The sequence below is a fragment of the Tursiops truncatus genome, chromosome 2, assembly GCF_011762595.2.
Source record: "Tursiops truncatus isolate mTurTru1 chromosome 2, mTurTru1.mat.Y, whole genome shotgun sequence".
Taxonomy (NCBI): domain Eukaryota; kingdom Metazoa; phylum Chordata; class Mammalia; order Artiodactyla; family Delphinidae; genus Tursiops; species Tursiops truncatus.
In genome coordinates, this window is record NC_047035.1 from 95,664,119 (window position 1) to 95,690,121 (window position 26,003).

The window sequence follows — 26,003 nt, forward strand, 5'->3', positions numbered from 1 at the left end:
GAAGGGCACGGAAGACCCACGCTGGCCTGGGAGGGGGACCAGAGTGAGTCTAGTTTCAGTAGGGGGACAGAGGAGCACTAGACGCTGTCTCCGTGTGGATATCGGCTCTGAGAGGAAGCAAAAGAAAACTGAGCTGACCCAAAGGAGAAGGAAAGATGGGGAGCAGCTAAAGCCAAGAGCGGTCTGCTGCATCACACACAGGCTGGAAGAGTTGCCCGAACCTCTCACAACCCCACCCTGTTTGCTTCTATAACTGAGCTGTCCAGGACAGTGACCTGCCTTCCCTCCCATCTGCTGCCTGGAGTCCTTCTGGAGACAGCATATAACATATTTCCATCAATCTCTCTTCTCTAGGGACAGCTCCACAGCTGTAGCCCAAGAGGCAGGGCTACTGGACTTTATGATCAAAGGAGGGCAGACGCTGCCTGGGCCTGGGGGGGATGGAAGAGGATCAGCTGAAATGTACAGCTGCTTCCCCTGTGCTAAGCCACACACATGTATCACCTTATGATGTCACTCAACAACTGTGGGAAGCAGGTGCTATTACAGCTGTAGGCTGCTTCCCTGGGCAGCCCCACTGCTCACAGGTGCCCACGATCTGCACTTCTTCTGATCTCCACCCACCTGTCTGCCTAACCTGGCTTTAGACTGAGCATTTATTTAAGAATAAAATCGTGGTGGTGGTTAAAAAAAAAGTTTACGTTTGTTTACAAATGCACAGCCTGAGGCTCAGAGGTTAAGGGATTGGCCCAAGGTCACCCTAATAGTAAATGGTGGATCTGAGAAAAGTGCCAGGGCAGGGTCCAGTGACAGTGTGGAGGTGATGGTGTGGAGAAGGCGATGGTGTGGAGGTGATGGTGTGGAGGAGGCGATGGTGTGGAGGAGGCGATGGTGTGGAGGAGGTGATGGTGTGGAAGAGGCGATGGTGTGGAGGAGGCGATGGTGTGGTGGTGGTGATGGTGTGGAGGAGGCGATGGTGTGGAGGAGGCGATGGTGTGGTGGTGGTGATGGTGTGGAGGTGATGGTGTGGAGGAGGCGATGGTGTGGAGGAGGTGATGGTGTGGTGGTGGTGATGGTGTGGAGGTGACGGTGTGGAGGAGGTGATGGTGTGGTGGTGGTGATGGTGTGGAGGTGACGGTGTGGAGGAGGTGATGGTGTGGTGGTGGTGATGGTGTGGAGGTGACGGTGTGGAGGAGGTGATGGTGTGGTGGTGGTGATGGTGTGGAGGTGACGGTGTGGAGGAGGCAATGGTGTGGTGGTGGTGATGGTGTGGAGGTGACGGTGTGGAGGAGGCGATGGTGTGGTGGTGGTGATGGTGTGGAGGTGACGGTGTGGAGGTGATGGTGTGGAGGAGGCGATGGTGTGGTGGTGGTGATGGTGTGGAGGAGGCGATGGTGTGGAGGAGGCGATGGTGTGGTGGTGGTGATGGTGTGGAGGTGATGGTGTGGAGGTGGTGATGGTGTGGAGGTGGTGATGGTGTGGAGGAGCTGGGGCTCAGGTATTCCTCAGGCACAGACTGGGAGGACATCAGAGAATCACACCAGCTTTCACTTTCCATGGCTCCTGAAACAGCCCTTTTTGTGTGATTCTAGACTATCTTAGTTCTGCTTTGTCTTCTCTCATTTTTTCAGTGTTCCCTGTGGTACAGGCTGAACATGAAGCAGAAAGGTGAACTGAGAATCCTGTTAAATGAATGCATTTTCATACCCCTGTGATACCTGCATCCATCCTCTTGCTGGCCATTCACTGTCACATGCACACATTTTCCTGGGCACAGGCCCAAGCTTTTTGAGACTCACCAAAAGAGACATGACCACCAGACCCTTCCCTCCTCGAAGCTCTTTCCCTGCATTGCAGCTTCAGAAGAACCGGTGGGAAGAAAAGCTGCTGCCTCGCACCTGCTCCTTCAGTCAGTAGCAAAAGGTAATGTGGCTCTTTAATGAAAGGTTGGCTCAGGAATTCTGATTTTTAAATTCCTAAACTTCTGTTAATGCCTGATCCATTGGGGTTTTATCACATCAGTCTCCCTCATCTTAAAGAGCCCCTCAATAGTTTGGGCTATAATAATAATAATTGGAAATATGTGATATCGATGCCCTGGTTATGATGTTGATTCTGCAAAACAGTCAAAACAAATGGCAGACCTGATGAATTACATGCTTATTATGCATTATTATCTCATGCAGGCCTATTGTGAATTGTAAGTCTTAGCTTATTGATCCCATTTCTTTAATTAATAGCCATATATAACACTTTATAATATTCACAGCAATTGGAAGTTATAAAATGGAACTCCTTAAAAAATAACCTACAATTTTGACTTTTCGCCAAGTCATCAGACGTTTTTCACAGTTACTTTCAAATTAGTGGTTTTCCTTGTTTGCATTTCTGGAAAGTCATCTGTAGAGTCAATTGTAAATGCTGTTCTCCCAATGACACATGTAGTATACAATTGGCTTCACAAGGGTCTCTAGTAAGCTTGAGAGGAAAGCCCTTCTTGGCCGCTCCATTAAGATATTCAAGGACCTTGACCCTCTGACCCCAATCACCTTTTCCACTTCACTTCCCACAACTGCTCACCCACCATCCACACTGAGCCACACTGTTCAGAAGTCAGTCCTAAATACATTATGAATGTTCACACCTCTATTCCTTTGCTCAAGCTGTCCCCTCACCCAGAATGTCCTTCCTTCTCTTTCTTGTCCCTATGTAATCAAGGCCCAGCTCAAGCATTTCATTTTCTATTAAGGCTTCTCCATCCCTTCTCATCTGGGGTGAATTGTGGTCTCCTGTGCCCACAGAGCTCCCCAGATAATTAGTTATTACCTACCCATCTCTCTCACTAGGAATCCATGAATTCTGTAAGAGTAGACCATGGATTATTTCTTTGGCATACTCAGCATCCTTGTTGGATAAATAAGTCAGATGTGGCCCCAGAGAACATGGGGAGACATTCGAGACACAGTCCTTTTAGAGTCCCCAGGTGATTCTAACACATAGGCTAGGCTGAGAACCACTATTCTAAATTAGTGCTTCTCAAACTTGAGTGTACAAACTTGAGTCATTTGGACATTTTGTTAAGATGAAGATTCTGATCCAGCAGCTTTGGGCAGAGCCTGAGATTCTGCACATTTAACAAGCTCCCAGTTGCTCACTGCTCAGCTGCTGGTCCAGGATGGCACTCTGAGTAAACAGGGTCTAGAGTCCAGAGCAGAAATTGTAAGGCGTGGGTTCAACACATCAACATCACCTGGGAGCATGACGGGGAGGCTTGTTCAAAATGTATATTCCGGAACCCTATCTTATCCCTACTGAATTAGATTCTCTGAGAGAATGGGATTCAGAAACACACATTTTAAACAAGTTTCCCAGGTAATTTAGGATAAAGTTGGAGGAGATTCTGTCATTAACTAATAGAACTTCCTAATGCCAAGGGGCAGAGGGGCGGCTGCTGTGGAGCTGGAGAGCACCCCCTCTGGCAAATGAGGGTACTTCACACCCATGCCTCCCTCTTCCTCCTGATTATCCACCAGGCTGGCAACGGAACAGAAACAAATAACTGGGGGCTTATCTTCTTTTACATCACACCTCCACTCGCATGCTGACAAAAGGACTGTTATTAGTCTGCACTGCACCTGTTTTATGGTTGCTACATTTAATCTTTTAAAGTATTATTTTACATAATAACATGTTGGCACAAAGACACACACACACACACACACACACACACACACACACACACACACACACATATCACAAACCTGTTCTGCATATTTCAGGCTGTGCTTCTCAAACTTTAGTATGCTTTAGAATCATTTAGAGAGCCTGTACGGAGACAGATTACTGGGCTCTTCCCCTGAGTTTCTGAATCAGCAGGATTTCTAGCAAGTTCCCAAGTGATGTTGGGGCATATGAATGGGGGAAGAATTGAAAATGAATGTTACAGAAAAATTTTTTAGCAGGTTTGTTTATTTTACAGGTATGGCTGAAGCAATTTTGAAATTATTTTAGATGTATTTTAAGATTGAGCAAATGAGTAAGTGTGTGTGTGTGCTGGGGGGTGGATATGTTATTGAGTGCCAGGTTCTCACTGTAGAGGAAGGGACACACAATTATGGAATGAGGGTAGGCAAGAAGAAATCCTACGGGGATATATTGCAATTAGATGTGGAGGTACTTGTGCGAACTCATGATTTTAAAAATATGTATGTAAGCATGTTTATGTGCACGTGTATATTATATATGTACGAGTGCATATGTATATTTGTGGTGTGTGTGTGTGTGTGTGTAAATATACATGCATATTTTTCCTGGATTTTTCTGAGGAGGCCAAAAAACAAAGTCATGCTACTAGCCATGAGCACACCTAGTGACCAGGCCTTCTTGGTCTCTCATACCATTCCCCACCAGAAAAAACCAGGGCTCATCAAGGAAGGGCAGATTCTAGGGCTGGGACAGGGTAGGTAACAGATGAGCTTGGAACATCTTATTATGATGCCAGAAAGTAAAAGAAAAAAAAGATGGAGGAGAAGGAGGAGGAAAAGAATGATGGAAACAAGTCACAAGAACAGAGGAACCAGATTAAAGGGGCTCCCACTGTCAAATGTGAGACAGCTTGAACACCAAAATAGGTAAGTACAGAACTGAATTAGAAACCATTGGGAAAAAAGGAATGTGTGAATCTTATCCAATAACAAATGGATACGTAAACGAGAGAGAAGGGGCTCTTGCTCACAGAAGAAAGCTGAGAGCTGACTGTCAAACAAGGCAGGAATGCCGGAGATGGAAAATCATTTTGAAGCCGTCATGATAAACAGGTCAGGCAAGAATCAATAGATGCTAAATCTGTGGGGAATTCTGATGAAGAGTAGGATATCTGCATAATCTTAAAGTATCTCCCCACAGACTGCTTATTAGCTGTAAGAGAGAAAGAGAAAAAAATATGTGATTATACAGTGGAGGAATTAGACAACACCTCGACCAAGTGATCAAAATTAACTCTCCAGTTAAGTGGGAGACAGACAGACTTCATGGGCCTCCAGATGTGATCCCCAGAGAAGGACACACCTCACCCATGCAGCTTTCTGGGCAAGAAAGCACCGCCTCAATCTAATCACGAGGAAACATCAGATAAACATAAAATGAGAAATATTTTTTTTAAAGTGGGGACTATATTCTTCAAACATTTCGATGTTATAAAAGGTTAAAAAAGGCTGTGGAAATGTTTAAGATTAAAGAAAAGAAGAGATATAAAACTTAATCCCAGACTGGATCCTCTCCTGGAGAACAATGCTGTGAAGGACATTACTGGGTCAACGGACAAAAGTGAACTGTGGCTACAGAAGGGAAGGTTCATACTCGTGGAAATACATTCTGAAGTATGTAGGGGTGAGGGGCCATGATGTATGTAACGTACTCTGAAACGGTTCATGAAAAAAAATTCTGTGCATTTGAGAGTGAGAGAGAAAGAGAGATTGAGAGAGAGAGAGAGAGAGAGCATGCATGTGCGCATAGATGATAAAGCAAATGGGTCAAAATGTTAACAACTGGTCAACTGGTGGGTAAATGGTTTATGTTCTTATTTTATTTTTGCACCTTTTGAAAAATTTGAAAACAACTTCCAAATAAAATTTTCTTAAATCATGCTTTTGAATAATATTTAATGACACTGAGATAAGTTTGACTGTAAATTCTTTATGAGCTCAATTTTGTGAAAAATTAAAATTAAAAATGTATCTTATTTACGTAATTTAAAAAAGCTAGAAGGAAACAAACCAACACATAAACAGGTACCAACTCTGGGTGATGGGATTATGGATGATTTGATCCTGTCGTATGTTTATAGTATTTCATATTTTCCAAAGTTATGAGAGAAAAATTATTTTTGAAAGAGGAAAACAAATATTCAGAAAAGTTCTGCATATGTTGCTGACTGCTGTGCCATTGACTGATAATAGCAAAAACAAAACAAAACCAAAACCTTGAAATCATTGAAATGTCCAATGAAAGGTTGTTGGAGAGGTTATGTAAATTATGATGCTTCTGAAATATTATACAGTCATAAAATTTATGTTTGCCCAATCAATTTATGGACCAACCTAAGCATCCAAAAATAGGGGATTCGTTAAATTATAGCATAGCTGTAAAACATAAAATGTGCAGAAAGCTTTTTGATCCAGAGCGCTCCAGGAGCAGAGGGAGGGCTTTGACCTCTTTGCTGTCTTGCAAACTGTAAATACCCTATCTATACATATCTGCTAAATGAATAAGTGCTACTGGTGAGGTATTTGGGGGGGGGTCAGGAATGGTGGCATTACCAGGGGTTTTTATTGTCTCCAGTTTTCTTTTATGTATTTTCAAATATTCTATCATAAATTTAATAACATGGGATTTTTAATTTAAAAAGTTATAATATAGTATGTATGGATCATCTCATTGAGAAGAGATTGGAAAGATATTCACAAAAAGGGGGTTATCTCTGTTTGGGGGTGTTATGGGTGATCCTTGTCACCTTTTTTCTTGATTAGTAGTAATAATTTTACAAAGAAGTTATTTTTAAAAGGCACTGGACCATCATTAAAAAGTCTACAAATAATAAACGCTGGAGAGGGTGTGGAGAAAAGGAAACTTCTTGCACTGTTGGTGGGAATGTAAATTGGTGCAGCCACTATGGAGAACAGATGGAGGTTCCTTAAAAAACTAAAAAAAAAGTTATCATATAATCCTGCAATCCACTCCTAGGCATATATCTGGGGAAAACTCTAATTTGAAAAGATATATGCACCCTTATGTTAATTGCAGCACTATTTACAATAGCCAAGACATGGAAGCAACCTAAATGTCCATTGACAGATGAATGGATAAAGAAAATGTGGTGCAGGGGCTTCCCTGGTGGCTCAGTGGTTGGGAGTCCGCCTGCCAATGCAGGGGACGCGGGTTCGTGCCCCGGTCCGGGAGAATCCCACATGCAGCGGAGCGGCAGGGCCCGTGAGCCATGGCCGCCGAGCCTGCATGTCCAGAGCCTGTGCTCCGCAACGCGAGAGGCCGCAACAGCGAGAGGCCCGCGTACCACAAAAAAAAAAAAACATAAAACACGAAAATGTGGTGTAGATATACAATGGAATATTACTCAGCCATAAAGAAGAATGAAATAATGCTATTTGCAGTGACATGGATGGACCTAGAGATTATCATATTAAGTGAAGTAAGTTAGACAGAGAAAGACAATATCATGTGATATCGCTTATATGTGGAATCTAAAAAATGATACAAATAAACTTATTTACAAAACAGAAATAAACTCACAGACATGGCAAACAAATTTGTGACTACCAAAGGGGATAATGGGGTGGGAGGGGGAGATAAATTAGGAGTTTGGGATTAACAGATACACACTACAAAATATAAAATAGATGAACAGCAAGGAACTGTTGTATGGCGTGGGGATCTATATTCAGTGTCTTGTAGTAACCTATAATGGAAAAGAATCTGAAAAAGAATATATATTTTCTCCATCTCTGCTGACAATGGCAGGCAATCCGACCCTCATCATCTATTGCCACCCTCCTAGCTAGTTCCCTGCTGCTGCTACTTCTCCTATCAGCTCACACTATGCTGCCTTTCAAAAGCACAAGCCTGACAACTTCACTCTACTAGAGGTCACAACTTCCTTCAGCTCCTGCTGTCACAGACCCAAGTCCCTTCGATGGCACAGGCATACAAGACCCTATGTACTCTCTTTTCAGTCTTCTTTTCAGTTTCCTCCCTGCTCCCACATAACTGTTTTCCTGCCTATCCCAGCACTCATCAAGGACATTGTAAGTATTTGTTTCCCCGCACACGTCCTCCCGTGAGCTCCTCCAGGATACGGCACGTTGTGCCTCTTTTGAGCCCCAGTACTTGGCCCAGCACCCTTCACATAGGAGGTACTCCATCAGCCTGAGGGCAAATGAAGGAAAATGGACCTTTTGAATGATGTAATACGACCCTCAGTGACTTGAATGTGCACATGAATCTCCTAGGGATCTTGTCAAGGTGCAGGTTCAGATTCAGTAGGTCTGGGGTGGAACCTGAGAGACTGCATTTCCTAATGTTCTGCTGCTGGTCTGGGGACCACACTGAGTAGTAAGGACCCAGAGAACAGTAAGAGTTTTTCAGATGGAGGAGAGTATGGATACAATCATTCTTATAGGAATATTGAATTTTTTTAACATCTTCACTGGAGTATAATTGCTTTACAATGGTGTGTTAGTTTCTGCTGTATAACAAAGTGAATCAGCTATACATATACATATATCCCCATATCTCCTCCCTCTTGCGTCTCCCTCCCACCCTCCCTATCCCACCCCTCTAGGTGGTCACAAAGCACCTAGCTGATCTCCCTGTGCTATGCGGCTGCTTCCCACTACCTATCTATTTTACATTCGGTAGTGTATATATGTCCATGCCACTCTCTCACTTTGTTCCAGCTTACCCTTCCCCCTCCCCGTGTCCTCAAGTCCATTCTCTACATCTGCATCTTTATTCCTGTCCTGCCCCTAGGTTCTTCAGAACCTTTTTTTTTTTTTAGATTCCATATATATGTGTTAGCATACGGTATTTGTTTTTCTCTTTCTGACTTACTTCACTCTGTATGACAGTCTCTAGGTCCATCCACCTCACTAGAAATAACTCAATTTCGTTTCTTTTTATGGCTAAGTAATTAGGAATATTGAATTTTTGAGTGAACTTTTAACCTCAAAAGAGATAAAAGAAGTAAAATATTATATAATGATATAATATTTATATATATTATATATCATTTAAAAATATACATAAAACTATGGAACTATAGGTTATTCCAGAAAAAGGGTAAAATAAATAACAAAGGGGCAAAAATATAAGTCATTTGCTCTTAAATTCTCAATATCAATATTCTTTCTTTAATAGAACTATAGTTGATTTACAATGTTGTGTTAGTTCCCGGCGTACAGCAAAGTGATTCAGTTATATATATATATATATATTGTTTTTCAGATTCTTTTCCATTATAGGTTATTACAATACACTGAATATAGTTCTCTGTGCTATACAGTAGGTCCTTGTTGTTTATTTTGTACATTGTAGTGCTCAATATCAATATTCTAATTATCAACTTGGAGTTATAGTACAATCACCTGGGAGGCTTTTTAATCAGCATATATTTTCTTGCCACCTCTCTGCCACCAACCTGATTTGAGGAATATGAAACTCTCCGCCCACCCCTCCCCACTACAAAAAACTACAGCCTTGGAGAAAGCTTTTGTTACTGATGGGAAGGCATCGTTTCACTCAGCCGTGCTAGGGAAGAAACAAGCTTCCAGCTATACAATAATTCGGATCCAAGAAATCTTCTGCAAAGGGGTTTTACCCACGGCATCCACACATGCTATTGTTCCCTTTGCCTGAAAACCTCTTTCCCCATTTCTGACCAAGTCCTGTTTTTTTTTTTTTTTTTCCAGAGCTTCAAAACTATTCCTTCATCACACCCTAAACCGTTCCTTCTTGGCACAAAAAAGCAACCAAGCTATTTGTCTCTCTTCCCCCCTAGACTATGAGCTCCAAAAGACTTGTTTGTGCTCAGTACATCCCCAGTACTGAGCACAGCACTGTCATGGTTGTACTCAAATGAATAAAGAAAAAACCACTCTTTCCATATCTAATGAAATTTCCTCTTTCACATCTTATGCCCTGTCCACAGTTGGCCAGATATAATTCCAAAGAGAGTTGACATTTAGTACAGGGCTAAGAACTGTGTAAATGACAACTGAAATGTCCTGGGGTTTATTTGGTCCAAGTTGTTCGGGCTGGGGAATCAGACAGAAACAATCTTTTTCCCCCCCAAAGTTAAAATTAAATAATATTTACCTGTTACAAAACATGTATATTTAAGATAGGAAGCACAGGAACTAAATGAACACTGGTGAAGGCAGCACCTGACAAAAGAACTAGAACATCTGCTGTCTGTGAAGCTACAAGGGTGTTCTCTCCTTTTATCTCTAGCCTTTCCCTACTGGAGGTACCACTCTTAGGAACTTGAGTTTATTATTAACTTGTTTTTTCCACATACTTACGTATCTCTAAACAATAAGTTGTTTAGCATTTCTTGCTTTTAAGCCTTATAAAAATGGTATTGTTCTGGTGTGATTTTCTATAGCTTGTTCTTTTTAAAAAAAAAAAAAAAGAAATTCAACACTGTTCCTAAGACTCAACTATGCTGTTATGTATAGCTGTGGCTCATTCATTTTCATCACTCCAATATACTCCTGCATTATATGAATACAGCACAGTTTATTCCTGCATTCCTCGTCAGTGGGCATTTGGGATGTTTCTGGTTATTTGTTCTTAGAAGCAACGCTGTTACAGACCATCCTTGTACTCATCTTCAGGAGCACCTGTGAGCTTATCTAGGGTATATACCAAGGGGTATCTAGGGTATATACCAAGGGGTAGACTTCGTTCAGCTGTGGGTTCAGGTTTATAAGCCAAATTATCTTTTGAAGCAACGGTGGCAATTTACATCCCCACCAGCAGTGCATGAATTCCTGATGATCCATATCCTTACCAACGCAGGTATTGTAACCTCAAGCTGAAATATTTTTGTGCCAGAAGGCAGTGCTCCTGACTGGAAAGGCTCTTTCCTACTGGCCATCTGATAGGAGAGCCTGATCTGAGACTCTGCCCAAGAGATGGGCGCGCCAGGGACTTACACCTTGTTGAATCCTGACTTTGGGACAGAGCATTACATTGAGAAGAGAGACTGTCATGGATACACAGTCATCATAGAAGGCAATCATTCATAGAATGTGGGATCTGGAAGGACCCTAAGGCCAAATCCTTCATTCTACATTTAAGGAGACTGAGACCCAGAAAGGTTAAATGACAAGGTCTCAGAGCTAATTAGTACAAGAACCTGTCTCTGGGGCTCTCATTGCTTAGCCTAGGGTTTTTTTTTTTTAAATGTGTTTATTTGGTTTAGTAATTTAAGATAACACAATCTAGTAAATTAAAAATGACTCCGTAAATATTCAAATAACTGCCAACTTATCTTTAAAAGGTAGTTATTTGGGGCTTCCCTGGTGGCGCAGTGGTTGAGAATCTGCCTGCTAATGCAGGGGACACGGGTTCGAGCCCTGGTCTAGGAGGATCCCACATGCCGCGAAGCGACTAGGCCCGTGAGCCACAACTACTAAGCCTGCGCGTCTGGAGCCTGTGCTCTGCAACGAGAGGCCGCGATACTGAGAGGCACGCGTGCCACAATAGTGAGAGGCACGCGCACCGCGATGAAGACTGGCCCCCGCTTGCCGCAACTAGAGAAAGCCCTCGCACAGAAACGAAGACCCAACACAGCAAAAATTAATTAATTAATTACCTCCTACCCCCAACATCTTCTTAAAAAAAAAAAAAAGGTAGTTATTTGACTTCCGTGACTGATGAATTTGATAACTTCAGCTTCTTGTGAAGTAAACAGTAATACTGAATTTCAATGGGATAAACAGGGGAAAGATGCAATCTCCATAGTAATGGTTTTCAATGGGCAAATTTAACAGTATTAAAAGACACTGATCCCCTGGGGAAATTAATTCCCAATTTTTTGGCGGATCATCCTCATCCTTGGATCATCCCCCCAGGCAAATGATAGGCGTGGGCTTAAGAAGCCATTTTATGAGGAAGGCCAACTTCAAATGCAGTGAAATTTCAATTCATCCTCCTCTTCTGAGTACTCAAAATTAACCTATCGTAGGAGGCTGGGAACTGTTTGTGGATATCATGGCAAAAGAGCCTCAGTAATCCGATGGTATATAATCTTAGATGCCTTTACTTGTGAATGTCGGAAAACTCTGAAAAGAGACCAGTTTGCAGCTGAGGTACTTAGTGCTCTTCAGAGTGTGCCTAAGAAGCATGATGTGTACAAAGGAATCTGTCCCCACATACGAAGCAGTAAAAATGCAACTGGGGAGGGGAGGAAGACTGCCTAATAGGAAGGGTGTCTGTGAGGAGGAGAGTGGCTTCGAAAGCCTGCAGTGGAAATCTTCATCCTGGAGCTGTTTCCTACAGGAAACCCTCCCTCCACCTCCCCTGTCCAAATGCCTTGCTCCTCTCTACCCCAAGAATCCATTTACCATTTGAAAATATCTTTGGTTTAACAATGTCGGCAGGCTGGCAATAAAAGCTTTCCAAGAGGCATCCCTCTTTTTTTTTTTTTTTTTTTTTTTTTTTTTTTTTTTTGCGGTACGCGGGCCTCTCACTGTTGTGGCCTCTCCCGTTGCGGAGCACAGGCTCCGGACGCGCAGGCTCAGCGGCCATGGCTCACGGGCCCAGCCGCTCCGCGGCATGTAAGATTTTCCCAGACCGGGGCACGAACCCGTGTCCCCTGCATCGGCAGGCAGGCTTTCAACCACTGCGCCACCAGGGAAGCCCGGCATCCCTCTTTTAATGTCAAGATAAGACTCAGGAGCTGCTTATTGCTTTGGGGCGGGGGGCGGGCTTGGAGGGAAAGGACACCAAGTAATTTTGCTAGGAATGCTGACCAAACTGTACCGAGGTACTCCTGGTTCAGGTTTTCCTCCCAGCAGTCATTTTAATCAGCACTTCCCCTATTTAATGAGCTTGTAATGCCATTACATAATCACCCAGCTCACTGGATTAATGACGAAAAGAGGAACTGATTTTTCCAGTTGCATCATTTGAAGTAAATGTTAACTTTCTTTCTGAGTCCTTAGTTAACCGCATTAGTGTGACAAATATGTCTTTGTCTAGCATAAGTAATTAGAATTTAATCACTTTAACTGCATCTTAATTACCCTAAATGAATTGAAAGGACATTTAATAGTAAAGATTAAATTGCCTTAATGAACGATTTTTGTGACTCCATCAATACTTGAATCGCGTTAGCCACTCCTCTCACGCACTTCACCTGCAGTGAGCAGACGGGTCACTAGGTGGCGCGCTTCGCTCGTTTATTTATTTAATTTCCCCCATTGATCTGTTTTAGAAGACATCAGGAAAGAAAGCGAAAAGCATAGAGTTTATTATGTTCCTTTGATAACCTCTCTTTGGGACTACGAGGTCATCACCAGATGCAAAATGAAAGCAGCGATTTCAGAAACTGTCGATTCTGCGTACCCTATGGCATATGCAAAGGGAGATGAGAAACGCATGGGTAACTGGAAACTTGCGGTGCTTGAGGGAAATTGTAAGTTGCCCTCTGGATGATTGCCAACATATATACAGAGTTTAAGTCAATTTATTATTTTTTAGTGCAGAGTCCTAAAACATGAGTAACAGGCAAGCTTGGAATAGCAAGACAGGCACTGATGTGAAGCCAAGAAATATAACTGCTGTGCAAGTGCAGATCAGAACACCAATGCCTGAAAGAATGGGAGGTTTGGGCCTTTGGGCCCTCCTCCAGGCTGGCTCCCAATGGACCAGTCCTACCCACAGAAAACATCTAATGAGATGGGTCTTGCCTGTGAATAATTGTTTAAGTGAACAAATGGATGGAGAGACTTGGGTTCCACGTCTAGCTCTGTGACTGCCTCACATTCCCTCTGGCTGCTTCCTCAAAAGAGAGCAATAAAAAGTCTCTCTTATAAGTCTTGAGTAAAAAAGAAATAAGTTTCCACAAGTAACTCTCTTTGAGAGTCCCAGAGGGAAGACACACATTTTCTAATTTCAAGATCTTATTATGCAGAGACTTTCCAGATTGGTGTTTATGACAGTGGATCAGACATTTCCACATTCTGGGTCCACTGACCTAGTGGACTTGCACCCATAATCGAGGCACAGGGTGGAGGGTAAGGGTGTTCTGAGCTTTGAGCTGGGAAAGCTGAGTTCAGGGTCTCAGTGATTTCCAGCTCTGTTACCATAGGTAAGTTATTCAACCTCATTGAACAGAGAAACAGGAAAAATAATGGTAATTGCCCTGTAAACTAGCAGCTCCCAAACTTTGCTGCACATTAAAATCACCTCAGAGCTCTTAAATATCCTAGTGCCCAGGTCATGCCCTATACTACTGATGCCAGGATATTTGAGGTTTTAGCCAGGAATCATTTTTTTTAAAAGATCCCTAAATGATTCCAATGCATAGCAAGATTTGGGAGCCACTGGCACAGACAGTGAGTATTAAATGAGAACATCTATGTGCCTAGCACAGTACCTGACTAATAAAATGTACACAATGGACACAAACTCCTTCCTTATCACTTGCCAAGACAAATGTGAGGGTTGTACTTCAAGGTCTGGTTCTGTTCAGCTGTTATCTTATCAAATTGTCTCACCTAAAGGAGAAGAAAATTTCTAGAAGCTAATTTGTTCCAACTTTATGATCATGTAACATCTTTTGGGAGGAACATAATGGGGATGATTCTATAGCAAGACCCTGTGATAAGACATAAATTTATATGTTTGTATCAAAATAATAAGATTGCCCTGTGATTGGTCTGGTCATCTAAGCCAATCCTACAATTTCAGAAGAAAATTAAGTTTCATTAGTATTAACATACTTGTATTAAAATAAAAGTCTGTGCAAATCTGTTGACAGAAGACAGTAATTTACGATTATGCACTAAATTCATTCACATTAGAAATCAGTTTTTTCCTTTTTGCTAAACTCTGTGAGGCTGACACTTTTCATGTAAAAATAATGTGGCTTTCTTCTTCCAAAGGTGCTTACCCATCTTATTTAAATACACACAAAATGAAAATAGTATTTAATGAATACTTGTTGAATCCTTTATCTAAGATTATAGGAAATCTATCCTCTAACTACTATGACTTCAATAGGACCCTCCTTCTGTTGCTACTTTAGGTTGGGGACCATTCAATTTTGCCAAGAGTGTGGAAACTGCTGTTTTCAAGGGGACTGAAATGAGACTAGTCACTTCTCATCCAATCCATCAAGGCTCCTTGGTTGGCTTAAAATAGTAAATTGGTGTTTAACTATTCCAATATATGGAATTTACAAAGAACACTGAGCACTCTTACTTGAAGGGCAAGGCTTCTAACTATGGATTTTGAGGAGCAAGACACCTGAGAACCTCCTTTTTAATTACCCACCTTCATTAGACTTGAGGATTTTCTTTCTTACAAGGAAATCAAGAATAAATGTTACCGATATACACCGTAAGAACTATTTCTTCTGAGAACTTTGGGTAGCGGCGTCTGTTTGATTAGCTGAATTTGCCATGAATGTGGAAATGATGACATCAAAACAGCTCATGTAACAACCTCCTCAAAGACCTTGTAGATTAGAGATGACTATAGATTTTCCCCAGCACGGATCAAAGGGACTGAATTGAACGTTTTAGCTTAATGATCCAACCCCTGTCACACCCATAGGGACTCGAATTCCGATTGTATAAGCAGGTGTGCCCATGGACTCAGACGCACACAGAAAGCTGCTGGAGAGGGAGGAAAAAGATCAACCACCTGATCGACGAGGATAGGTTTGATCTTTTCCATTACTTGACCGTGCCCGTGTGTACTACTGGTGGGGCCTCACGATTTCTCATAAACTTCGAAATATTAGCTGTTAGTTTTTGTTTCCTCATCACAACTGTTCAAAGCCATCCTAGCCACCCACCAGGGGCAAGAGAAACCCTGGCAACAGGCCTGGCTAGGCCCTGTCCAGGGTCCTGACTCCGCACCAGGGCTCCAGGCCGCTAGGCCTCCCAGAGCACTTCACCCAGCCCACCAGACAGCAAACAAAGACCTTCAAGCTCAAAGCCTCAGGGCAGGCTTCTAACTCCCATCAGTTAGCTGGAAGGGGAAACAACAAAGGGAACGCTAATCCACCCTCCCTTCACTACACCCCAGCCCCAACCTCCCATTTCAGACTGCCAGGGTCACCTTCTCTACTGTGACCCTGATAGTCTCAAACTAAAACATGCCAGCAAAAGTATAATTTGGATATAATTTCCAAACATGCATCTTGAGAGGTTAGAGTTGGGGTATAATTTGGGGGGATGGCAATTTTGTCTCATCAGTGGGGTAATACCCAGGAATTGTTTAGGAGCAAGACAGATCCGCTAGGTATCCTTTTCTCCCTCCACTACACTCTCTACCTGTCAAAATAGTTCTCATTTTGAAAATCACTAAGACATCAATGTTCTAAAAACAAAGCCTCTCCTCTCCGCAGCGGGTTGAACCACAGAGGCTCTCTGGGTGCCTGGCCTCGCGGCCCGCAGGGGGCATGCGCAGCTACTGGGGAAGATGAGTCCACAAGGAGGGCATCAGTGAGGGCACGAGCTTAGCTTCCTGTGGTGCGCTGAGCGCTTGAAGATAAAGAAAGATGCAGCCTGGGCTTTGAGTTGCTTTGCTGCTACAACACAACGGTGCTATTGTTGGCACAGACTGTCCCAAGTGCCAGCTGCAAAACAGCGACGGCAGGACTGGGTCTCTACTGACCCCGATTGCCCACTGGGTGCTTCCAAAGGGCCTGGGGCTGCACCCGCTGGCGGGAGAGCCAACCACCCTCGGGACAGGCCGCAGGGTTTATTGTCTCAGGCAGCCGGGCTCGATGCTCTGACACCAGGTCACCACAAAATAACCATCAGGCCTCCTCAAGCCACAGCAGCAGGTCTCCTCCACTCTAGTCAAACTCTCCGCTCCAACCTTCACCACGTGCACACTTCTTAACTCCATGCGCCCCTTCCTCTCCTCCCTGGGGTTTGTGTTCCCCAGTGGGGGCCGCAAGAGAGAACTATTGTTCCACACCCTCCAGGAATCAGACATGGGCTGTGAGAAAGGCCCACGCAGAGCCTTCTGGGGATTGTCCCCAACAGCCAGACCTGTTCGGCTGGCGTGTGTGTGTGTGTATGTGTGGGCGGGGGTCCCTAGCCAACTCTCCAGGAGCACGGGCGACCCTTAGGCCTGAGTTGGTGAGGGGACTCTGGAACTCCTCGGCCTCCGCCTGACGACTGGCTGGCCCCCAGGCCACGCTGGGAGGAGTCTAGCATAAAGCTTCGGAGGTGGCTCTCGTCCGGGGCAGCCAGCCCCCATGGCCCCCAGGCTGCTAGGCGGATGCTGTCGGCAGCGCCCCGCGGGCCCTTTGTTCGGGCCGCAGCCGGCTGAGAGCAGCTGCACTGCCCGAGAACCGCCCCGCAGAGACGCCGGGCGTGGCGGGGAACCAGTCCACTTGGCACCTTCTCCCCCGACTCTTGGGCCCAGGAACCCTTCCAGTTCCTGCATTCCACACGCCCAGTTGTGGCTTTTCTCCCGGCCCAGAGTCTTCGAGGACTGGAGAAGTGGAGTTCCCAGGGCCCAGCATCGAACTCCTTCTGCTTGGCTCCCATGGCCCAGAGAAGGGAGGGGACAGTTGAAACGTCGCCCGTTGGTATAAATATTAACAAAAAGCAAATGGACTTGCGCGGGAGCCAGTTAGTTATCAATCAACCAGGCAGCAAGGCCACTTATGGCAAACATGGCCCATGTTGGTCCGGGCGAGACTTTCTCATGGCCACCTCCTGGTCAGACTGCCCCCCCCACGCCCCCCGGTCCCCGGGTGGTCCTGGGGCAAATCCCGTCCAGGAAACAGGAGCAGTCCCGGGTGCTGGAGACCCGTCTGGCTCCCTGGCGCCGCTGTTGGGAGGTTTCTTCGCCTCCAGATACCGCAGGGTCGAAGCGGCGCACCACCCACCCCTGCCAGACCCCGGGCCTCGCTGGCTAGGTCTCTGCAGCACCCGTTGGTGGGTGTGCAGTGGCAGCCTCTTCCTGCGCCGGCAGCTCTCCCCTACTGAGGCCGGAGCCTTCTGGAATCTTTAATTGGAAGCTAATCTCCCCGCGTCTTAATAGGCGCCCACGTCAGAGGCGGGGCACCCACCCACCGGCACAGCCCAGCCCCCCCTCCCCACCTGGGATGAGACGCAGCGTGAGCCTGGTTGCGCTGCACTTTAATGGGGAAGCAGCAAGTGTTACATTGAGGGAACATATATTGATTTTTTAAAGGTAGTTAATTTGGTGAGAATTTCCTCCTGTCTCCCGTCGTCCGCCAGCCGATGTAATTTCGTGAAGAGAAAGCGCCTCTCCAAACACGCTGCCGCGGGCGGGCGGAGGGTTTTGACCCTCCACACCAGGCTGTACGGAACCCGGGGTACCAGGAGGGCATGAAGAAGCCACTCTCCCGCTACCCAGCGAAGGAGCCGACCTCGATGGGCCTTGCCTCGCATGGGGTAGAAACGAGTTTAAGGGGTCTTTGAGTGCAACGGCGAGCAAGAGCCGCGAGTGGCACCTCCCTCCGTGCACGGGAGCTGGCAGTGGGGAGGAGGGGGCAATGTCTCACAGCTGCGTCCAACATGCCCTGCAATCCGTTTTTAGTCACCTGCAGTCAGGGCCTACCAGAGATCATTTGAACGGTTCAGGAAACGGCCTCGTTCCTCCCGCCCCCGCCCCCACCACCAAATTAAAATGTTAACGGGAGGTCTTGTTCTTCGGTGACTTAAAAACAAGTCTTGGCTCTTGCTGCGTAATGGGATTGATCCCGGCTGGCTCCGCACGCGCGCTCATCCCAGCCCGCCCCACCCCTTTAATGAAGTTAAAGAAAGGAAAATGGGAGAGACAACCCCGCATCCGGGTCTTAGGATAACGAGTTCGCTGGGGGTTTGGCGCCAAACTCACGTCCCGCCAGGGTCTCCGATTTTCCTTTTCTTTTTTTTTTTTCTCGAGGAAAAGGCCACGCGCCTCCGTCCAAAGGCTGGGCAGGACTTTCTACGCGCTGCTGGGTGCCAGGCAGCGGCCCCTTCGGTAACTTCCTGAGTCCCGTGAGCCCGGGCGGGTACGTCCACCGCACTTCCCGTGTGCAGGTAGCAGTACTAGGGCTGCCCATGCGAGGAGGTGAGAGGGCGCTCGTACAGGGCAGGGCGCTAAGGCGGGTATCCAGGGCTCCGGGGTCGTCCCTGAACCTAATTTATCAGTCTGTCTTTCCGGGGGACAATAGGAGGCAGTGGGGAAGGAGAGTCATTTAAGTCCTGAGCAAGCGCCTTCAGGAGGTGGGGTGTTTGGAACGAGCTTCCCTGGGGGTGGGGGGGAACGGCTCTCCATTTGCATCCCCTCCCTCCATTCCCCCAGCCCCACTAACCTGCCTGTGTGTGCACTGCCTCGGTAAAAAGTCCTGAAGCCGGGCTCGAGGCTGGCGTGTGCGTGTGAAAAGGCACTACCTTGGACGCCGGCATAGGCATATCAGTCTGGGAGAGGAATAGCGTTTTCGGCCGTCCCTTCCAGAACTTCAGCTGCCCTCGGGTCTCGGTCTACCCATGGGATGGGGCGATCTGGTGGCTGCACACAAAGCTAGAGAGTGGAATTGCGGGAGCCCCAGAGGGTACCCTGTCAACCTCTTTCTTCCCCCTGCCGTCCCCTTACCCCAGCCTCTCCTGGCTTCTGGGCTCAGGCTGCAAGAGTCCTCGTGGGGACTTTGGAGCCAACGAGCGCGGGGTTGGACTGGAAAACCTGGCGGGGCAGAGGCTCAGACGGTGCGGAGCTCCAGCAGGGAGGCCACAAGAACCCAGACCCCAGGACTGCTTTGGGTCGCATCCGGCTGGAGTCGCAGGCTCGCGGGGACGCCGGCACCCGCTTCCCTCTAGCTTCTCATTGGCCCGCACGATGTGGGGGAGGGGGCCCTGGCCTCTTGCTTTGATTTTAGACTGTGAAACGGCTCAGTGCCCACGGCTCTGCGCGGATTGACGGTCTCTCGTTCTCCAGGGACGAATTAATGGAGAACGATCAGTTAATTAACAAACCCTCATTCCGCCTTTTACCTTTTTCTTCGCCAGGACTCAGGCTAGGTCGCCGGGCTGAGATTGGGTGGGGGTGTGGCAGCATGTACCCCAGGAGTCAATCAACTCAGCCCGGGTCTCATCAAACCGAGTCCACCCTCAGCTGCCCTTGGCTGTACCTCTCCGCTTGTCCTCCGCCCTAGGGGGTCGCTGAATCTGCTTGAAATCCCCCGTGTGATTCAGGCTGGGGTCAGTTGTCCCCTCCGCCGGTGGGCCGGCCAGAGCCTTCCCCTTACCTTGGCTTAGAGAGGCTGGGGGAACTGGGCGCAGTGTCTACGCAGCGCCGCCAAGACCTTCCCGCTCAACTCAGAAACACCAGGCCCTCGGGGTGTTTGGGCCCGGAGATCTCTGCTCGAAGACTTGTTTTTTTCCCTCACACTCCCACCCCCTGCATGGGATTCAGACGAAAATTCATGCAGAGGAATAAAACAAAATGCGAAGCCCTAAGCGAGTCGGCAGCGAAATCGGTCTCTGGGCTAAGCTAGAAGCTCCCTTGTTGCTCGGCCGCCCTCACCTGGACCTTGGCACGATCTGCCTCCCTCTCTACAGCCGGTCACAAGCGCAGAGTGCGTCCTAAACCTTAACGGAGCGTCTGCGCCACACACCCACCGCCGCGCGGCTTCGGAACCTTTGCTGGAACTCCCAGAGTGCGCTCCCCACCCTCCAGCCCCCCACCCCACCCCGCGCCACTAAAGTGAGCGCGGGAGCGGGGTCACCGCAGCGAGTTCAGCTAAACATTGGCGGGCAGCTCCCGCACGCTCCAGCACAGCGCCCGGGTATGTGCCAGGGATACTGGCTGGCAGCACCTGCGCGCAGTTCCACGCACGCGTCGCCTCTCTCGCCCCACAAACCTGGAGTGCCAAACCCAGAAGCGATGCACAGACCGTATCCAGCCAGGTGCTGGGATTTCTTTCCACCTACGGTGGTGCGAGCTTCCTGCGCTGTCTCCCAACACAAATGCTCCTCTGCAATCACCCAGGCCGCGCTGCTCAGTTCCCGGAGCCTTCCACAGCCCAATGCACTGAGTCCTGGAAGAGGCTGTCCGCTCCCGGGAGCCACGCTCTGGCTCTTCCAGGCCTAGGGACCCCCCTCTCGGTGAAAGGAGGACGGGATGAAGCGTGCACAGAGCTCTCTCCTTCCCTGCCTCCTTGGGTCCCTTCAGCTTCCCCAATACCTTATCTCCCCGCGCGCCCAGCTCCTTGGCCCGCTCACCTGCTAAGCGGAGCGCAGACATGCGCTGGAACTCTGGCTCCTGCAGCCACTTCCACATCCTCCGGAAGGTCTCCCGGCCGGATTTGAGTTTGCTCCAGGGTTTGGGGTTGCGCAGCAGGTCCGAGAGGGTCCCTTGGGAGCGACAGAGCACCCTCTGCGCGAAGATGGCCTGTGGTATGCTGTAGCGCTTAAGCTCGGTGGTGATACGCTGCGCCACCTCTTTGGTATTGATCTCTTCCATCTGCCCTGAATTACTTCCATTGCTGACCTGCGCACCGGTTACCGAAGGGTTGGGCTCCCGGGCCGTGCCCAGGAGTTGCCCGTGGCCCTGGGCGTTCAGGTGGGCGTGTGGGTGGTGTGGAGGAAGGCCGTTGATGGGAACCATGCCGGCCGAGGTGGGCGTGAGGTGCTGCTCCCCGTGACGGCCGAGCATGGCCGGGTGGTGGGCTTCGAAGCCATTGGGGGTGAGCATCTTGTCGGTGGGCATGGCGGCGCCCGGGTGGGCATAGTGGGGGAGCCCTTGCTGGGAGTTGTGGATGCCGCCCAGACCGGAGCCGGAGAGGGGAGAGAGGCTCTGGCCCATGCCGGCCACGTCCTTGTGATAGGGGGTATAGAGGTTATTCATGGAGGCCAGCCCGCGCTCGTCCCGCATGAGCGTGAAGCTACCGCTCACATTGCCTGCCAGGCGCTGGTGGTGGTGCGGGTGGTGGTGGTGGTGGTGGTGGTGGTGATGGTGGGGGAACTTGTCCGAGACGGTGGAGATGGGCGGCAGCGGCTGCAGAGGGGTTAAGGTGGTGTAGGTGGTGGGCATGCTCATACCTGGGGGAGTCTCGCAGGCCATGGTCATGGTGGGGTGCAGGGGGCCGGCCAGGCTGTGCTCGGGGGCCCGGTGGTGGTGGTGGTAATCACCGCTGCCGCTGCCGCCGTCCAGCAAGGACGCCATGCCCATCGAGCGCGGGTGCGCGGGGGGCAGGTGGCTGCCGCGGTGCGCCACGGAGCTTCGCGCGTGGGGGCTACCGCCCAGCAAGTCAGCAGGGGCAGGCACCGGCTCATGGCTCACGCCGTGCAGCTCCCCGATCGCCTCCATGGTCAGCTGCGCGTTCATCGTGATCTGGGCGAGCGGACGGCGGACACAACATCGATGAGGCCGGGCAGAAGCGGCGAAGGGCGCACGCAGTCCGGTCTTCACATCGGCTGCTGGCGACTGCTGCCTTCCTTCCTTCCTTCCTCTCACTGTGGGGCTCTGTCTCCCTCTCAGTGTGTCTCGCCTTCCCTCCTGCCCCCACCTTCCCCTCTGCGTCCTCGGCTTTTTTTTTTTTTTAAATATTAATTTCCAGAAAGGATCCGCGCCGTTGGGCGAGCGCGGTGCCCCCAGCCCGCCCGCCCCCGGCCCCCTCACGTCCCTCTCCTTCCTAGAATTGTGAGGCCCCCGGCTCCCCTGACGCACCCCTTGCGCCTTCCGCGGCTGCTGCCTGCCCGCGCCGCTGGCCAGCTCCAGCCATGGCTCGGTTACTGTTGCAGACTCTGTGGCCGCTGTTCCGCCGCCGCCGCCGCGGCCCGCCCTCACGCCCGCCGGGCGCAGCGCGCAGGCGCGCGGATCAGCCCCGCCCCCTCAGTCCCAGCGCGCGCGGCCGGTGACGTCCCCGTACAAATGAAGGTGGGGGTCCCAGCGCCGCTCGTAAGGCGCTGGGCTGCGGGGGAGCGGTGCGCACGTGCGAGTGTCTAACGTAGAGCACGATCTGGGGCTGCTACCGCAACCCTGGGAAACTTGGGCCCCTCTCGGCTCCCTGGCTCGGGTGGGCTCCCTTCCCAGCCCTTGGCCACACTTGCTGGGCTCGCCTCCCGGGTGGCGCAGTATGCCTGGAGAGCCATCGCCCCTCTCTCCAGTTGCTGCCTCCCGGTGCAGGTTTCCCGGGGAGCCTCAGCTGCTGTCATCACTCCTTCCACCCTGGCTTGTTTCCCGGGAGGGCCTCTGGGAGTCCACGCTCTCCCCATCTTCAGGTGCTTGGCCTTTTGAGGGGGAGGGGAGCAAATATTTTAAAGGCCTTGGTCAACCTGGTGGCTGTTGACCCGACAACCTCTGTCCTCCCTGATAATTCTCTGCCCACCCTGACTCTTCCATGCTCTGCGAAGAGGTGAGCTTAGTGCCAAGAGTCCCAGCCCCGGCCATACCTCGCTGTCCTCCTCCGCCTGGGTCCTTCTCCGGCTCAGCTGATAATTAAGGCGGCGCGCCGCTTCGTGAATGACTCGGTGTGCGTGTGTGTGTGTGTGTGTGTGTGTGTGTGTGTGTGTGTGTGTGTTGAGTGGCTGTTCCTGCGGTTTCTTCATGGCCCTCCTGGTAAAACACCAAGAGGCCGCTGCTTGCGGGAAGGACTGATGCCGGCAGGGTGGACCAGGCGCGCCGGTCTCTTCTTGGCCCGTAGGGACGCCCTCTTCCCGGCGTCCCTGCGAGAAGCCTCCAGATTTGAAAATCAATTCAGCTTCGGGCGTAGTTGTTCGCTTCCCACAATCACGGTCCAATCCAGAATCGAACCTGGTCCTTGGGCCTGGTGGGGACGCGTGGGGAGGCCCCCAGTGTGGGACGTATACCCGGCCGGCCGCCACTTGCCGCGGCTTTCTTTCATTTACAAAAGAAAGGGGAAAAAAAACCGTAACAAAAGGCAGAGCGTGTCTGCTTAGGTGCTTTCATCCCTCAGAGAAAGGACAGATGTGCCCATTGTCCAGCCCTTGGCAGTTATGACCCGGTCAGCGCCGAGCCTCAGCCCCGGGCGAGTGGTGGTCACAATGGGGGACAGCTTCTCAGAACCTGGGTATATGGGTTCGGATATGGAACAAAGTGAGTGTGGCCAAACTCAGATTGTATGTTCCTTTCCTAGGGCACCGGGTCGGAGCCCACCACCGGTGTCTCTGCTGGGAATGTTCCCAGACTCTAGGAGAGGTCAGGGTGGTGGAATGGTAGTAGTAGTGGTGGCTGAGTCCCTTAGGCAAAAGCTTGGGCCAGTCAATCCTTGGGGGAAACTTCTCACCAGCTAAGGCATGAGCAGGCCAATCTCTGCCCAGGTCCCTACCACCGCCTGGGCAACATCAAGATCAAGGTAGGTCAAGGCCAGTGGGTTACTCTACCTGCCTTCCTTGAAAGTGGTCATGTCCTGAGATCGGTTAACCTGGTTGGTTTCATCACCACGGACATTCCTGTTTTGTCCAAACAATGCCTATGGAGGTCCTGGAGATGGGGGTCCATCTCAGTGGACTTAGCATCAGCTTGCACAATGAATATTTAGTAATTTAAAACCTCCAGAGAGTAGAAGGTCTTTGGGAAAAATACAGTGACAAAAAGGAACTCAGAAAACAAAATTACTCTATTTAAAGTTACTCTTGTATCTACAGCTCTCTAGTCATAAGTACATATACGCAAACTTAAAACATATTTTCTGCCTAGTGGATCACAATATGTTGGTGGGAAGCTGAATTCTTGGCTCCTTATTGTTTCTGTTCTCATTTCTTACAACATAGAGCATGTAGCTCTTATATGAGACCAAACAATGGGTTAACGTAGAAGGCAGACTTTGAGCTAAACCGTTTGCCCCCCCCCCCATATTTTAATCCCCCTGAAGTGATCGATTTGCCCTTATGACAACTCTCTTTCCCAAAGGCAGTTTGTTAAAAGAAAGAAGTAAATACCACCAAATGCACAAATTGTTCATGGTTTTCTATTTGTGTAACTAATTAGGGACTTGATCCTGGAAACGCTCCTTCATGTGAGGCTCTCGACTGAGCCCCTGGAGTCTACCTGAAGAGGGCTGGGATCAGGTGAGCTTAACTCCCTCCGTCCCCCCAGCCCCACCCCCCCATGAAAAGGGGGTCTGGTTCAGTGCTGGTCCCTAAAGGAGTAGCCAAAGTAAAAATCTGGATAAGTATTGTATATGGTGGACTAACGTGAGTGCAGGACTTGCTTGGGGAGTTTGCAAATCTCCCTAATCTTTCTTGGCTGTTCATTCCTTTCATTTAACCTTTGTTTTCTTGTAGTTGACTGAATTGCAGTAATTTCTCAGAAACATTTTATTCTTATTCAATGTCTTGGAAAACTTTCCTATACTAAGAATGTATGATGGGTGGGATGGATGCTCTTAGGCCTAGTTAGGGTGAATGCACATGTATGTGTGTGTGTGTGTGTGTGTGTGTGTGTGTGTGTGTGTGGCGGGGTGGGGGGGAAGGACAGGAGGGCTAGGATAGCTTTTTGTCATTTTGTCCCTCTCTTCCCTTCCCTCTTCCACTGCCCAGCATAACATCAGGTGCACTATGGAGGATTAAAGAGGCCAGGGAGGGGTCTCTTGAAATTACTCAGTGGGTCTAGTGTATGTGATTACAGGATACTGTACAGTTCTTTATCACAGCCAAGAAGCCTGAGGGGAGGGCTCATTGTCAGCTGGTTAGATTTTGAGTAGCTGCAGGGAACTTAAAGAAAAAAATAATGTCAGTCACCACCCCATTTCATACATGCATATATTTAAGAAAAAGGGAAATAAGACTATGGGCTGGATGCTTGTGGCTGGCAATGTTTTCAATGTGGAAACATATTTTAGACTACTTATTTTGTAGATGTTGGGGTGCTGCTGGTGGTGGTGAGACAGGTGCAATCCTTCCTATGCTGGGTGGGCCAGAGCTTGCCAGGTGACCCCACTAGGCTTAGAAAAGAGAATGAGAATAAGGTCTTTCCTCCAAATGCTGGCTACACAAGGTTCTTTGAGAACCTTCCGTGAGTTTCAGAGTTACTGCTTTAGTGCTTTTTGTGAGTAACAGAGATGTAACATATGGCCCAGTCCCAGTTTTCAGGACCATTCCAAAAAACTGTTTCTAGCCCCTCTGAGCCATCAAATGCTAACTTCCCATTTGTTGACCGCACAAACAGGAAACCTGGGTGTCAGGGAAGATTCCCTCACCCAGGGCTCCACGGAGAGTCTGACACCTTGGCCAGGGCCTCAGAATGTAACTCACCAGCATTTC

At 48.7% G+C, this 26,003-nt stretch overlaps 1 protein-coding gene across 1 annotated transcript in view; it reads right to left on the reverse strand.

Moving 5' to 3' along the window:
• The window catches only part of ONECUT1 (one cut homeobox 1), a 33,658-nt gene extending 11,548 nt beyond the window's left edge, over positions 1-22,110 (reverse strand). The window contains exon 1 of the mRNA XM_033852612.2: positions 21,000-22,110. Within this exon, the coding sequence (XP_033708503.1) occupies positions 21,000-22,104 (1,105 nt within the window). The 5' untranslated portion in view covers positions 22,105-22,110. The remainder of the gene's footprint in view (positions 1-20,999) is intronic.
• Positions 22,111-26,003: the final 3,893 nt, after the last annotated feature.